Below are 14,759 nucleotides of genomic sequence, written 5' to 3'. Positions count from 1 at the left end.
GCGCCGTTTTGAAAGCTCGTTATAACCGTATGTGACCGTGCACACATGCCGTCAGTGCACTAACGAGCCACCGGTAGCCGGACAACTCCGCTGGCTTAACACACACGTCACATTAATCGTAGTATCGTAGTTGTGTTTGGGTTTGTTGTCAAGCAGGAAGTTTGAGGTCCGGAAATGTGAAATCCGGAAATTACGTTGTGCGAAAATGATGTCGTTCGCGAACCAATCACAGCCAAGGGCTGTCCGTGGGGTCTCCGAAATAAACACAGACAGTTAGAAAAATCAGAGATGCACGAAAAGCTGTCCGAGGCGCTCGGAGAGGGCGTTCCACGGCGGATAGGGCGGTCTTATCTGTCCGTTTTAGAAAAGACGGACAAGCATAAATTGGCCTTTACTGCTGCAGGAAGGAAAGACCTGCAATACCTCTCCTTCAGACACTTAGGGTGAGTCAGTCTTGTGCTGAAGGAGCTGCCCAGTGCTGTGATGGTGTTCTGGAAGGGGTGGGACTGGTTGTCCATGAGAGAAGTCAGCTTCGCCATCATCCTCCTCTGTCCCACCACCTCCACTGGGTGAAGCAGGACTCCCAGGACCGAGCGGGCCCTCCTAATCAGTCGGTCCAGTCTCTTCTCCAAAGAGTCATAAAAAGTCTTCAGGTGCGCCCCCTGTACTCCAAAAGACCTCAGTCTCCTGAGGAGATACAGTGTGCTCTGGCCCTTCTTAAAGAGTGCACTGACATGATCGGTCCAGTCCAGTTTATTGTTCAGGTGAACATCCAGGTACTTATTTGAGATCACAGACTCTATGTCCCTTCCCTGGATGTTCACCAGTATCGAGGGGGAGTGTCTGTGCCTGTGGAAATCCATCACCTAAACTTTAGTTTTCCCCGCATTGATCTGGAGGCAGTTCCGCTGACACCAGTCCACAAAGTCCTGTGTCAGTCCTCTGTATTCCCTGTCGGCCTCGTCACTGATGAGGCGGACAATCGCAGAGTCATCAGAGAATTTCTGCAGGTGACAGGAGGGTGAGTGGTAGGTGAAGTCTGCAGTCTAGAGGGTGAAGAAGAATGGAACCAGGACCAGTCCCTGAGGGGCCCCCGTACTGCAAACAGCCGTGTTCAACACACAGTCATGGATCCTTACATACTGGGGTCTGTTGGTAAGGAAGTCCAATATCCAGGATATGAGGTGAGGTCCAGTTTGTACCTCAGAAGTGCTGGTTGAATGGTGTTGAAAACACTTGAGATATCAAAGAGCACGATCCTCACAGTGATCCCAGGCTTCTCCAGATGAGAAAGAGCTCTGTGTTGAAGATGGATGACGGCGTCATCCACCCCGATGCCAGGCTGACAGGGGAACGGCAGCGGGTCCATTGATGGTCTCACCAGGCGGCGGAGGTGTTTTAGGACGAGCCGCTCCAGGGTCTTCATCAGGTGGGACGTTAGTACCACCGGCCCGTAGATGCTGAGGTCTTTTGGGTGCAGAATCTTTGACACCGGTACCACGCAGGTGGTCTTCCATAGCTGTGGTACTCTCCCCAGCGTCAGGCTCATGTTAAAGACCCTCTCCATAATCCCACACAGCTGGTCAGCGCAGGATTTGAGGAGCCTGGAGCTGATGTTGTCAGGGCCCGCTGCCTTTCTTGCCTTTATCTTCTTGAGCTCTTTTCTCGCCTTGTATGTTGTAAGAGACAATTTGGAGCAGTGGGTGGGTGTGCTGGATGGAGTGGGATGGGGGGTTGGGCTGGTATGAGCCTCAAAATCATTCTTTAGAAACCAATGTGTGATGTCAGGGACACTAAGTTCATCTTTATATACAGACTCTGGCCACTGCATTGGGAAACTTTGAATGCATATTTAACAATTTCATAATTGAAACTCAGGAAAAACTGTTAACTCTGACCAAGCAAATAAGTCAAACAGACAACATCTATGCAGCCTCCATCCCAAAGGAGCACCTTTCCCTCCAAACATAGTTACAGATAAGCCTGAGAGACATGGTGAACTTGACGGCCACCCGGCCAAATTGAGCGATCGGGGGAGAAGGTCCTTAGTCAGGGAGGTAACCAACAACCAGATGGTCACTCTGACGTAGCTCCAATGTTGCACTGTGAAGAGAGGAGAACCTTCCAGAAGGACAACCAACTCTGCAGCACTCCACCAATCAGGCCTGTATGGTAGAGCGGCCAGACGAAAGCAACTTCTCAGTAAAAGGCACATGACAGCTCACCTGGAGTTTGCCAAAAGGCACCTGAAGGACTCTCAGACCATGAGAAACAAAATTCTCTGGTCTGATGAAACAAAGATTGAACTCTTTCAGCTTCATGTCGGGAGGAAACCAGGCACCACTCATCACCTGGCCGATACCATCCCTACAGGGAAGCATGGTGGTGGCAGCATCATGCTGTGGGGATGTTTTTCAGCAGCAGGAACTGGGAGACTAGTCAGGATCGAAGGAAAGATGAATGATGCAAAGTACAGAGACATCCTTGACGAAAACCTGCTCCAGAGCCCTCCTGACCTCAGACAGGGGCGATGGTTCATGTTCAAACAACACAACGACCCTTAGCACACAGCCAAGATAACAAATGAGTGGCTTCGGGACAACTCTGTGAATGTCCTTGAGTGGCCCAGCCAGAGCCCAGGCTTGTACCCGTGCTGTGCATCCACGATCCCCATACAACCTGGTTGAGCTTGAGAGGTCCTGCAAAGAAGGATAGGCAAAATTACCCAAAAATAGTTGTGCCAAGCTTGTAGCATCATACTCAAAATGTTAGGCTTTCTCACAGTAAGGACCCAATCGCAGACCAAGGTGCAGAAAATACTAGTCCAATTCAATAACTGAAAAAACAGAATTCCAAAAAGGGAAAAAACACAGAGGATCAAAAATCAAAAAGTCCAATACCATACCAGGCAAACAGAGCTCAAAAAATGTAGAATTCTGGCGTAGCTTCTCACAGAAAACAATCCGTAGGGGACTAGAGAAAGACTGGACTTATATAGAAGGGGGAACAAAGACAAGACACAGGTGAACAAATCAGGCAAACAGTCAGGTTGATGATAGGGAACAGGTGAGGGAGAAAAAGGCCGGGAAGCAGCAGAGGGCGGAGTCTCCTGACAATGACAGAAAGCACATGGCCTGACAACATAAACACAACAAGCACATGACAAAATAAATAAACAGGGGGAAACACATGGCATTACAAAACACATGCAGGTGGCACAAGGGAAAATGTCTTAGATCGCAGGGATCTTAACACAAAAAGACTAGGCTGTAATTGCTGCCAAAGGTGCTTCAACAAAGTATTGAGCAAAGGCTGTGAATACCTATGTACCTATTTTTTTTAATAAATTTTCAAAACTTTCAAAATAACTTTTTTCACTTTGTCATTATGGGATATTGTGTGCAGACTTTTTAGGAAAAAGTGAAGCGCTGTGAATACTTTTCTTATGCACTGTATATGCCCTACATAATTGCCTAACTCACAGCTCTTTATAAAAAAGTTTGATTTCTCCCTTCTCCAAAAATATGATCAAATCAACACTCAAAATATACAATCAAGTTTATATGTCACTTTGGTCTACAACCTCTCCCTCTTGAGCCCAAAAGGTACTTATCCTTATCCGTGTTTCCGCCACGTCGAAGACTTGAGGCCCCTGTAGGTGACGCAGGGCTGCTTCGCTATCTTCTGGATCAGCGGAGTTTTGTTGTCCCGCGGCATTCTGGCTGCGGGTGAGGACGGCGGCCCGGTGCGCTGCTCTCGTTCGCACGTGATAATCGCGCACGTTGCGATTAGGAAATTGCGTTGTGTCATATCGCGATTTTATCGCAAATGCAATTAATCGTTCAGCCCTAGTTTAAATAAGTCCAAAGGCTTCTCTTTCAAATAAGGGTGTTTGGTAGCCTGACGTTGTCATACTCATTATTCTAGTCAGAATATGAGTCTGAGACCGCTCCATTGGGCTGTGATTATGGGGCGTGTTTCAACAGAACCAGGAAACAAAATGCCTCTTCGCTCAATTGGATAGACCTACAACCAATCAGAGCAACGTAGTATGTGACGTATGTCAAGCGACGCATAGTTGTTGTGAGTTGTCTGTTTCACGAGTTTATTTACTCTCTAAATAAATCAATGGAAATGCTGCTAATGCCGCTCGTATATCCACCGGAGGCAAAGCCCCCACGAAGCAGCTGGTGACCAGGGCTGCTTGTGAGAGCCCCGGCCGCCTGCGGCGTGAAGAAGCCCGCTACGGATCTCTCTCAGAGATCAGGTCGCTCAGGTCGCGGTCCCGGCCCGGGACCGCGACCTGCCCGGGACCGCGACCGGCCCGGGACCGCGACCGGGACCGCGACCGGCCCGGGCGGGACCGCGACCGGCCCGGGACCGGGGCTCTGAGAGAGATCCGTCTGTCATGGTTCTGCAGGAGCCAGCGAGGAGGAGAAACGGCAGCTAATCGTTTTACACTTCCTTGTTGCTCCAACATTAACTACAACAGTGTCCCAACTTGTGTCTTTTTTGTCTCATATGTGCTGAGGAGCGTAGCGCCCCCCCCCCCCACTCTCTTTTTATTTATATGACTGCTTGTGTGGCTGCAGCATCGGGGCCAGCTTATAAATTAAACTTTTTATGAATCCCGTAGGAGGACGGCAAAAACATCTTTTCGATCTACAAATGCCTTGATCACGTTCCTCTGTTCCTCTATCAAAATGAATGCGCTGTCGATGTCTGCTGAAACAGACTCGATGGCAGCATTGACACATCTCAGCTCTGCAGGCAGCGCTCTCTGGTGACGTGGTTGATGACGTTACTGTAGATCATCTGTCAATCATCGTATAAAGCCCGCCCTGACGATTTGATTGGTCCGATCAGCTCCTGATCGGCCATAGTTTCTCCCCAACGGAGCGACTCCAGACCGAACTTCCCGAACAACAAATGTTGTGGGCGGGGCTAAGTTCGTCTGGCACCCAGGCTAGGTGTTTGGTGTTCGAGGTGCCTTTTTAATTTGCATGGCTTCATGTCATTTGCCAGCACCTCGGCACACAAAACACACTGAGGACTTTGCTCAGTCGAGCCAGTGACGGTGAAACCAAACTGCAAACAGCTCTCGTCATATTTGCAAAGCTTTAGCTTCTTCGCAACTGGCGCATCGGTTGCCTGACTTTTACGAATCAGAAACTTGTCCATAGTACAGTGTGTGTGAAGTTAATAAAGTTTTAATTGCAACGTTGTGGTCTTGTGAGTGTGTTTGTATGTGTGGCTGTGAGCGACTTGCACACGAATAATGAATAAGTTGAATGAATGAGTCTGTGGCTGAAGCTGCTCCTTAGCTTGTCTAGTGTTTTGTGGAGGGGGTGAGAGGGATTGTCCATGATTGCAAGCAGTTTTGCCAGCATCCTGTCCTCCACCACCTCCTCCAGAGTGACAAGCTTAGAGCCAACCACAGACTCTGCCTTCCTTATGAGTTTTTTCAGTCTTTTGGCGTGCTTTGCCTTGATGCCCGCACCCCAGGACACCACAGCAAAGAAGATGGTGCTCGCCACAACAGACTTATAAAACATCTGCAACATCTTGTTGCAGACATTGAAGGACCTGAGCTGTACTGTTCGCGGGTCTTTTCCGTTAACGTTTAGGGTTTCTTCAGCTTGAAGTTTGTTTTTATTTCAGTTTGTACTTACTTATTAACCAGTAGAGTTCTGTTAAACGTGGGTTCGTTCAGACGTGCTGCTGGTAGAAAGCGACTCGTGTTGCGTATCTGCCTGTCGGAGATTTTTTTTTTTTTTTTCGCTGCATCGCTCTTGTTCACATGAATGTGATTATACCGTGTTTGTTTTAATTATCCTCATCCGAAGCAGGAGAGACCCGCGTCTCCTGTCAATCTTGTCCCCGGGAAATAGCAAATCTGTAGAACACAGTCTCCCCGCCCCCCTCTCTCTCTCTGTCTCTGTCTTACTCACTCATACACACACTCACACACACACACACACACACACACCTGGTGTGGAAATAAATTAAAAAAAAATAAAAATAAAAAATCATAAAAAAATTTCAAAGTTAAAAAAGAAAGTTATGTTGAGTATGAAAACACTTGTTATTACATTTAACTTCATAATTGCAACAGCATGTGTTGTATTCATCGTTGCAAAACTTGTTCTGTAAATAGTTCGTTTGCTATTGTGATCAAAATCATTGATCGGAAGCTCAATGCTGATGCTGTCCTGTAATAGTTTTCTAATCAGCAATAAATATAACAATTTCTGATCAACCAATATCAATTGCATGCTTAAAATAACATACTGGTTAAAGCCCCGTCCGTTTCAAGACAACCCGGCCTACTTCCGGGTTAAATCCAGCCCACTTCCGGGTTAAATCACACCCACTTCCGGGTTAGGCCCCGCCCACTCCAAGTACGGATACAGATAATTCATATGGTTGACAGATACAGATAATGCTGTACTCGCTCATCCCTAAAAGACGGCCTCTGTCTTGGTGGACCAGTCCAGTTTATTGTCCAGTGTGACACCCAGGTACTTGTATGCAGATACCACCTCCACATCCGTCCCACCGATGCAGACAGGAGAGGGCAGGGGCTTGTTCCTCCTGAAGTCCAACATCATCTCCCTCGTCTTCGCCACGTTGAGCTGCATGCAGTTCTCCCCATACCACCTCACAAAGTGGTCAACCAGGTCCCTGTACTCAGCCTCCCTCCAACCCTCAACACACCCCACAATGGCCATGTCATCAGAGAACTTCTGCAGATGACACGACTCAGTGCAGTGCTTAAAGTCAGCAGTGTATGTGGTGAAGAGGAAGGGGGACAGTACAGTTCCCTGGGGGGCCCCGATGTTACTGATCAGACGCTCAGACACACAGTTCTGTAATCTCACAAACTGCGGTCTGCTGAGGGGAGCACCTGCATGCCCTCCAGTTTGGCCTTCAGCAGTCTGGGCTGGATGGTGTTGAAGGCGCTGGAGAAGTCGAAGAACATGATCCGGACTGAGGTGTTGGGTCTGTCCAGGGAGGAATAAGCCTTCTGCAGCAGGTAGATGATTGCATCATCAACCCCAACATGGGGCTGATATGCAAACTGCAGGGGGTCTTGTGATGGGCACACCAGCAGTCTGAGGTGTGCCAGGACCAGTCTTTCCATGACCTTCATGATGTGAGAGGTCAGTGCCACCGGCCTGTAGTCCTCCAGTGCAGCAGGACGTCCTTTTTTGGGCACTGGGACCAGGCAGGATGTTTTCCAGAGCACTGGCACTCTCTGAAGGTGTAGGCTCAGGTTGAAGAGGTGCTGGAGAACTCCACAGAGCTGGCTGGAACATGCCTTCAGCACACAAGGGCTGATGCGGTCCGGTCCCGCAGCTTTCCTCTGTTTGAGCCTCTCCAGCTCTCTCCTCACCTGGCTGGCTGTGATGTGGAGTCCAGAAAGGGGGGTGGGGGATGTCAGTGGTGGGTTTGAGGTTGGAGGTAATGAGGGTGGTGCAGAGAGGTGTGTGTTACAGGAGGTGGTGGGGGGCTGTGGGTGATGTGAGGATGTCCTGGGGGTGAGAGGTGTGAAAAGGTCTGTGGTGAAAGCCAGCGGGGGAGTGGGGGGAGGTGGTGACGAGGGTGGTGGGGGGTTGTTGCTCGGAGAAGCAGAGGAGGCAGTGGAGGGTCCGCTAGGGGTGGGGGGGTTGGAGTTGAACCTATTGAAGAAAGTGTTCAGCTCGTTCGCACGTTGTTCATTCCCAGCTGCTCCCCCACCTCTCCTCTGGAAGCCGGTGATCTCCTTCATCCCACTCCAGACGTCCCTGGTGTTGTTGTCTTCCAGTTTGTGCTCCAGTTTTCTTCTGAAGTTGTCCTTGCTCTCCCTGAAGCTGCGCTTTAGCTCCCTTTGTACCTGCTTGAGTTCTGCTCTGTCCCGTGATCTAAAGGCCCTCTTCTTCTCGTTGAGAAGGGCCTTCAGGTCGCTTGTTACCCACGGCTTAAGAAAGATATAAAATTAAACTAAAGAATAAACAGAATAAAAAAATGGGGTGGGGGGGGGGGTAGAGCTGGGGATGGCAAGTCTGGCGGGTCATTTTTAATGTTGGGTGGTAATGAGTTCCAGAGAGTGGGGGCGGCGACTGAAAACGCACTGTCCCCCCAGGTTTGGTGCTTGGTTCTGGGGACCTGAAGGGGGCTGGCATCAGCCGATCTCAGCTGTCATGTGGGGGTGGAGCCAGGTTGTTTAGGGTCGTGACGGGAATGAGTAGAATTTTGCAGTTAATCCTGTATTTTACTGGGAGCCAGTGAAGGTCATGGAGGACTGGGGTGATGTGATCAGTTGATCGGCTACTAGTAAGTAGGCGGGCGGCTGAGTTCTGGACATATTGAAGTTTGTGAAGGACTTTGTTTGTGGAACCAAATAGTAAGCTGTTGTAGTAATCGAGTCTGGCTGTTATAAATGCGTGAATGAGTTATTCTGCAGCAGGAGGGGAAAGTGAGGTTCGGAGGTGTTGAAAAACAACAGCGTGTTCTTTACTTCTTTCGTGGAATTGATACTCGCCTACAGGCCAGGTGTTTAAGCTTGCACTGCACAAGCCAGGCGCAGGGCGTAGTCGGTCGTGGTGGAGGAGGTGGAGTTCACACCGGATGAGAGTGAGTTTGTGAAGACATGAAGCCCAGATTCCAGAGTTTGAAAGGAAAACAAACAGAAAGATGATTAATTTATTGCAATGCGTAATTTAGATTAATGTTCTATAAGCTTATAATTAAAGAAACAAACTAAATATTGAATCAAAACATACATACCCTCTTTTGGTATTCAACAATTTAATAAAACTTTTGAGGTGTGGTCGGCCAAATCAGTGGACATTAAAAATAAGAACTTAAACAAGTTGAATTTCAATAATATGACAGCAGATATGACAGCGTTTGAGTATTTGTGTTCAAACCATTTTCCAAAATGAATTCGACTGCTCCATAATACGATAATTCAGAAGCTTTGACGTCAAACTGTCCTGTGATAAAACAGGAATCACATACAAAAAGGACAAATGTGTGAGACATGAGATTCAATCAAACATTTCAGAGTTGACAGCTGAAACAGTTCAAAACAATTTAAAGTTATTCTGCCACAATTTTCTTCATGATGAAATAAAACAATAATTGGAGCTTAACAACACCTTTCAAATTAAGAGCCTTAGATGTTAAGTTAACTGGTGAAACAAAAAATAAAACATAAAAGCCTTCTTCTCTGAATTTGAAAAGTTAAAGTGTCCAAAATAAATTTAAATATAATTATTGATATGACATTCAATAAACTGTAAACTGAGGGGCTTTTATTATGGCTTCTGCATTTCATTTAAGATGAAGCACGCTATGAGTTAAAGTGTATTTGACCTCTGACCTTTAACTGGATTTATTTTTATTCTTCTTTCAAAATGGTGAAACATATTTATTTTTAGGTCTCTAGAGTCTAACAAGAGTTACTTGGGGGGTGAATCAAACTTCTAGTTTAAATTCCAACTGTAAATAGATTTAACATGTCTTGACTATTGCATTTTTAAATGGATGACTTGAATATGGACTAAAAGCACATAAATGATTTTCAGCTTGACATAAAAGTAATTAAAACAGCATTTCAACAAACAAGAGAAGAGCTAGATTTCCATTCTCATCAAACCTCTAGCAGAGAAAAGCAGATCCGCTATTATACAACTTTCACTGGGCTTGTTGCATCAGAGCAGCAACTCCAGACTAAAAACAAAAAACATTGTTATCATCTTGTCACACAGCCACATTTGTGGATGAAACTATTGTAGGTGTAAATGGCTCAAAAATCTAATAAAAACAGTGAAAGAAAAGAAAAAACATTGCACATTAACTGTACTTAAAGATGGGCTTTAAAAGGACACATTAATGTGATTCGGTTAATCACTCATCCTTGAAGTTATATTACGATTCAAATGAATAACTTGTGAAGTATTAAACTGGTGTCTACTATTATCCCTGCTGTGTCAGGTAGAAACTAAATAAGATATTAAACGATTGCATTCTTACTTCTGGATGAAGCAATATTAAAACAAACAAACAAACGAACAAATAAACACAAAGCCTTCTTGTGATCTTAACGCCAGTTGTAAGCTGTAAGGCTTCTGGCCTTCCCCTGATAGCTTTCCGACTCCCCCAAACTCTTATGAGCTAGCAAGCGGCCGGCGAAAATATCTGCCTCTGTCTCAGTCAATCGTTCGACCTTCACTCCTTTTTCTCTCCTCCTCTCTCCTTTCCACAGACACACTTTCATTCACACATTATCCCCTACTTTCTTTATTTATATAATCAATAGTAGTATTATAATTTTTATATAAGTAATTTCCTCTTTCAAATCCTTATTCGTAACAGCCTTTCGTTATTTGTGTCCAATTGAAATGATGGTGTGTCTGGTTAGTAAAGCTCCTGTCTCGCAGGACCAGGTCAACTCTTACCTCCAGAATCACAATGATATTTATGATCTTGGTCTTTAATTTAGGACTGATTTAAGCAACGGTGGTTCGGGCGAGTCAAGCACCTCACTTTTGTGTAGGCTACTCAACTTCCTCCAGAATCCTACACTAACTAACTTAGTTTGCCTCTGCAACATTTGCTAAAGTCGTCTTTCTTCTTTTAGTCCCTATCACCGGTGTGTCTCTTCTCCAATCTGAATTAGTTCTAAGGATTCGTGCGTCACAGACTTATCTGGTCAGCCAAGACTCTGCACTGTTTATACTTATTGCTGTTACAAACAACCTTTGTTCATTCCCTTGATTAACACTGCTTTGCCGCAACCTCTCATTGCCTCCCAACAACACTACACATATCATTTTTACCTCCTTCTCCTCTCCGCACACTCAAAATCTATATCAATAAACAGAACTTGTTTTAACAGGTTATCTGCTTACCTTATAGTTTGAGTATGTGGAGAATCAACAGGAGCAGCCTCGACCTTGGGGTCTCCGGTCTTTCTGGTCAAAAGGTTCTCTTCAGGATTACGTCTTAAAGAGCTTCTCTTAAAGAATCACGTCGGGGTCACCAAATTGTTGAGAAAAACAACAGCGTGTTCTTTACTTCTTTAATGAGAAGAAGAGCCAAACTCAGTTTTGCTCAATTTAAGAATTTATTTAGGAAAGCAATGAACAGGTTACGGCAAAAGACAATGGGTGCCAGTACATTAAGTGTATCAGAGCGCGATGGACATCCGGTGTCTGTCCATTTTATACAGTAGATCTTCGTTCCTCCCTCCTCGGAAGTGCGCACTCGTAGGCCATCCTCCTGGCTTTTGGAATACGGAAGGGAACAGGGAGACACTCCCAATGCATCTATAGTTGCTAGACAACGAGTTTTACTACAAGAACGTCCTTCACCCAAAGATGCAATGTGGGCCAATGGTGTTTACAATTGGAGAAAAGATTATTATGTTTCAACTATTACAAAACAAACCTTCCTGTGTAAACATTCGCAACAACTTCACCAAAACAATGTCCCAAAATGTAGTCAACAACGTCACTCTGTCCAACCTCGACACTTATCAAGACAGCTGTGGAACTCTGTGTGAGTTCAATGAATCCAAGGGAATAAGCCTTTAATATCAGAAAAGTTAATTATTAGCACTAAGCAGCAACAGTTATTAAAATCATATGTATGAATGCCTAATATATAGCTAAAACTGTTCCTATCTTTATTGTTAAGAGTTCTTTCAGCAAAGGCTATAGTTAAAAATTTGAAATCCCAACAGAGGCGGGCAATGTTACAGAGTTGGAAAAAGGCTGCTTCGGTGATATGGTTGACTTGGGGCAGAATAAGAGGGTGGGATCGAGGATGACTCCAGGGTTGCGGATTTGGCTGGATGGGTTGATGATGGAGCCATCAATATAGAGTTTGAATTTCAGAGTGGCGCGATGATTAGGATTTCAGATTTATTTCAATTTAGTTTTAGAACGTTCTTTGCATCCAAGTATCGTCGGCATAACAGTGGAACTGGAGGCCATGGCGGCGGAGGATCTATCTTAGTGGTAGCATGTAAATTATGAAGAGAAGGGGACCAGGCACTGAACCCTGCGGTACACCAAGTTTGACAGGAACGTTGATGGACTTGCATTTGTTAATGGAAATTAATTGACGTCTGTCGGAGAGGTAGTACTGGAACCAGGAGAGGGCAGTGCCAGTAATGCCTAGTTTGGTTTTGAGGCGTGTGATGAGTGTGGAATGGTTGAGGGTCAAAAGCTGAACTGAATTTGAGGAGGATGAGGATAACAGCGGATAATTTGTGATTTTGATCAAAGCATTGACACTTTGACGAGGGAGGAGAGGAATGGGTCCAAGGCGCTGGTAGTGGACTTCATGCTGGCTACCACTGAGGATAGATCAGATGAAGATATTTCTGTGAAGGCTGAGAGGTTGTGATTTGTCTGCTGTAGGGGGCCAGGTTCAGGTCCAATTAGGATGGGGGAGGCCAGCTGGTTGTGAATAGTGTTGATTTTTGTGAGAAAGAAATGTACAAATTTGTTGCATTTGTCAACTGTAAAGGAGTGGGAGAGGTTGTCCTTGGGTTTGAGGAGTTTGTTGATGTGTTCTTGGATTGTCGCAACCAGATTGCATTAGTCCTGAGTAAAATGCAGAGTGGGTAGTGTTGAGAGTGTTTTTATAAAGATGTTGGTGTTATTTGTATGCCTCTGTGTGGACTGCGAGAACTTATCCCCTGCCGAGCCTCTAGAGCTGGCATCCTTTTGATTTTAGCTGGTTCAGCTCACCAGTGAACCAGGGGGCGGAGTGGGTGAAGGAGACAGATCTGGTTTGAATGGGTGCTAGCTGGTCGAGGCAGAAGGAGAGTGTGGTGTTATAAAAGTTGACCAGGTTGGTGGGGGAGACATTTGCCAGGTTGTCAGCAGTATACTGCTCTGGTTTGGCTTTGGTCTGCAGAACAGCACTCTTTATCTCTCAGTTGAGTATTAAATGAGAGGTTACTGTAACTTAATCTTCGATTGTAAGTGCTAAAGAATGACATCAAGACAAAAGAGGAAGAATTTATAATTTCTTCTCTAAAATAAAACTACAGCAACAGGAAATATTTCCTACAGTTATATTAATATATGCTGTCTTTCTGAAAGATCAGTGATGTGTCACACATTCACACATAAAACCTTTACGTCATCAAGTGACTCTCTTAAAGTGGTCGTTCTCCAACAAGAAGGTTGCCGGTTCAATCCCCACTCTTCCCCATCTGCATGCCTTAGTGTCCTTGGCAAGATACTGAACTCCTATATGGCCCCTCATAAAATGTTGGGTTTACTAATTGTAAGTCGCTTTGACAAAAGCGTCGGCCAAATGACATGTAATGTATTGATATATAGATTAAATTCTTTCAAAGCTTTTGTGGGTCAGTTATCAGATGTACTGTCAATACAACTAAAAAAAATTTAAATATAAATTACTGCCTGACTGATGCTATTTAAGTTTTATTACAGATATGTTTATGTGCCTCCTGTATGCTTAATAACTGTCAGTTCATTTGTTTTCAGATTTTGGTTCTTTAAATTAGCTGCCTTGGTAGCAGTTACAGTGGCTGCCTTTTACATTCCAGATGGGCCTTTTACCTACTGTAAGAACTTTATATTTGAACTTTTTAAAACACAGATCATAAAATCCAATATACAATAATATGATAATAGTCTAATTTAATGACCTGTGGGCCTATTTCATTGCAGTGTGGTTTGTGGTGGGCTCCAGTGGAGCTTTCTTTTTCATATTGATCCAGCTTGTGCTGCTGGTGGATTTTGCCCACTCCTGGAATGAGTCCTGGGTAGACAAGATGGAGAATGGCAACTCCAGGTTCTGGTATGCAGGTAAGAGACTTGAGCTGTGGCCTAGTAACATGCTGTATATGAAAACATGCAGGCACAGTGCAATACACAATACAATAAGACTGCTCACAACTGAAATAATTGATAACCATATCAAATCAACGCAGATGCATAGGTTGAACACCAAATAATTGAGATACTTATCTTGAGTTTTTTGTATACCTATTGCTGAATAACTAACATTTCTGCGTTCTGTTTCTAGCTTTGTTGGTGGTTACAGCGTTCAACTACATCCTGTCATTTACTGCCGTCATAATATTCTTCATCTTCTACACCAAGCCTGATGTATGCTTCATCAACAAGTTCTTCGTCAGCTTCAACATGTTGTTCTGCATTGTGGCATCTGTTGTCTCTGTCTTTCCCAAAGTACAGGTACAGAACAGAGAACAGTCCTTCACCCTCAAACATCTAGTCAGGCAAATGTAGTCATTTGATGCAACATTGCCAAATTGTGCACAGTTTAAATAATATGTTTAAAGTCTGGTAATATTTAGGTAATATTTACAATATGTACAGGGATTGCAAAACAGTAGAATATTCTAAATACAATTAGGGATGAAATTTGTCCGTCACTTTGATAGATTTCCATCAATCTGATTCCAGACAGAACATGTATGAGATCAGTGTTGATTGAAATTTTATTTTAACTTCAGAGGTCAAAACCTAGAACTGATTTGTTGCTGAAGTTGCTATGTTGCTATATTTTCAGACATGCACTCAAGGAAAGACAGGATGTCTGCGGACATTCTCGTGAGCTTGCCTTTTCATACATGACTGTTCTATCTGTGTGTGTCCCTAGGAATCTCAGCCACGCTCAGGTCTTCTGCAGTCCTCTATCATCACCCTGTACACCATGTTTCTGACCTGGTCTGCAATGACCAATGAACCTGGTGAGACTGTTTG

General features: G+C 44.8%; 1 protein-coding gene across 2 annotated transcripts in view; it reads left to right on the top strand.

The window, feature by feature from the left end:
• Window positions 1-14,759, top strand: part of si:ch73-267c23.10 (serine incorporator 1) — a 44,235-nt gene that overhangs the window by 15,297 nt on the left and 14,179 nt on the right. Inside the window, exons 4-7 of one of the 2 annotated variants that reach the window (XM_061069385.1) lie at window positions 13,515-13,594; window positions 13,701-13,838; window positions 14,059-14,141; window positions 14,656-14,746. In XM_061069385.1, coding sequence (XP_060925368.1) covers window positions 13,515-13,594; window positions 13,701-13,838; window positions 14,059-14,141; window positions 14,656-14,746 — 392 coding nt within the window. Of the gene's footprint in view, window positions 1-13,514; window positions 13,595-13,700; window positions 13,839-14,058; window positions 14,229-14,655; window positions 14,747-14,759 lie in introns of both variants that reach the window. The other variant, XM_061069383.1, reaches the window with a different exon arrangement.

The sequence above is a fragment of the Limanda limanda genome, chromosome 4 (assembly GCF_963576545.1).
Source record: "Limanda limanda chromosome 4, fLimLim1.1, whole genome shotgun sequence".
Lineage (NCBI taxonomy): Eukaryota > Metazoa > Chordata > Actinopteri > Pleuronectiformes > Pleuronectidae > Limanda > Limanda limanda.
The sequence above is the reverse complement of the archived record's forward strand: the minus strand, read 5'-3'. Positions and strand labels throughout refer to the sequence as shown.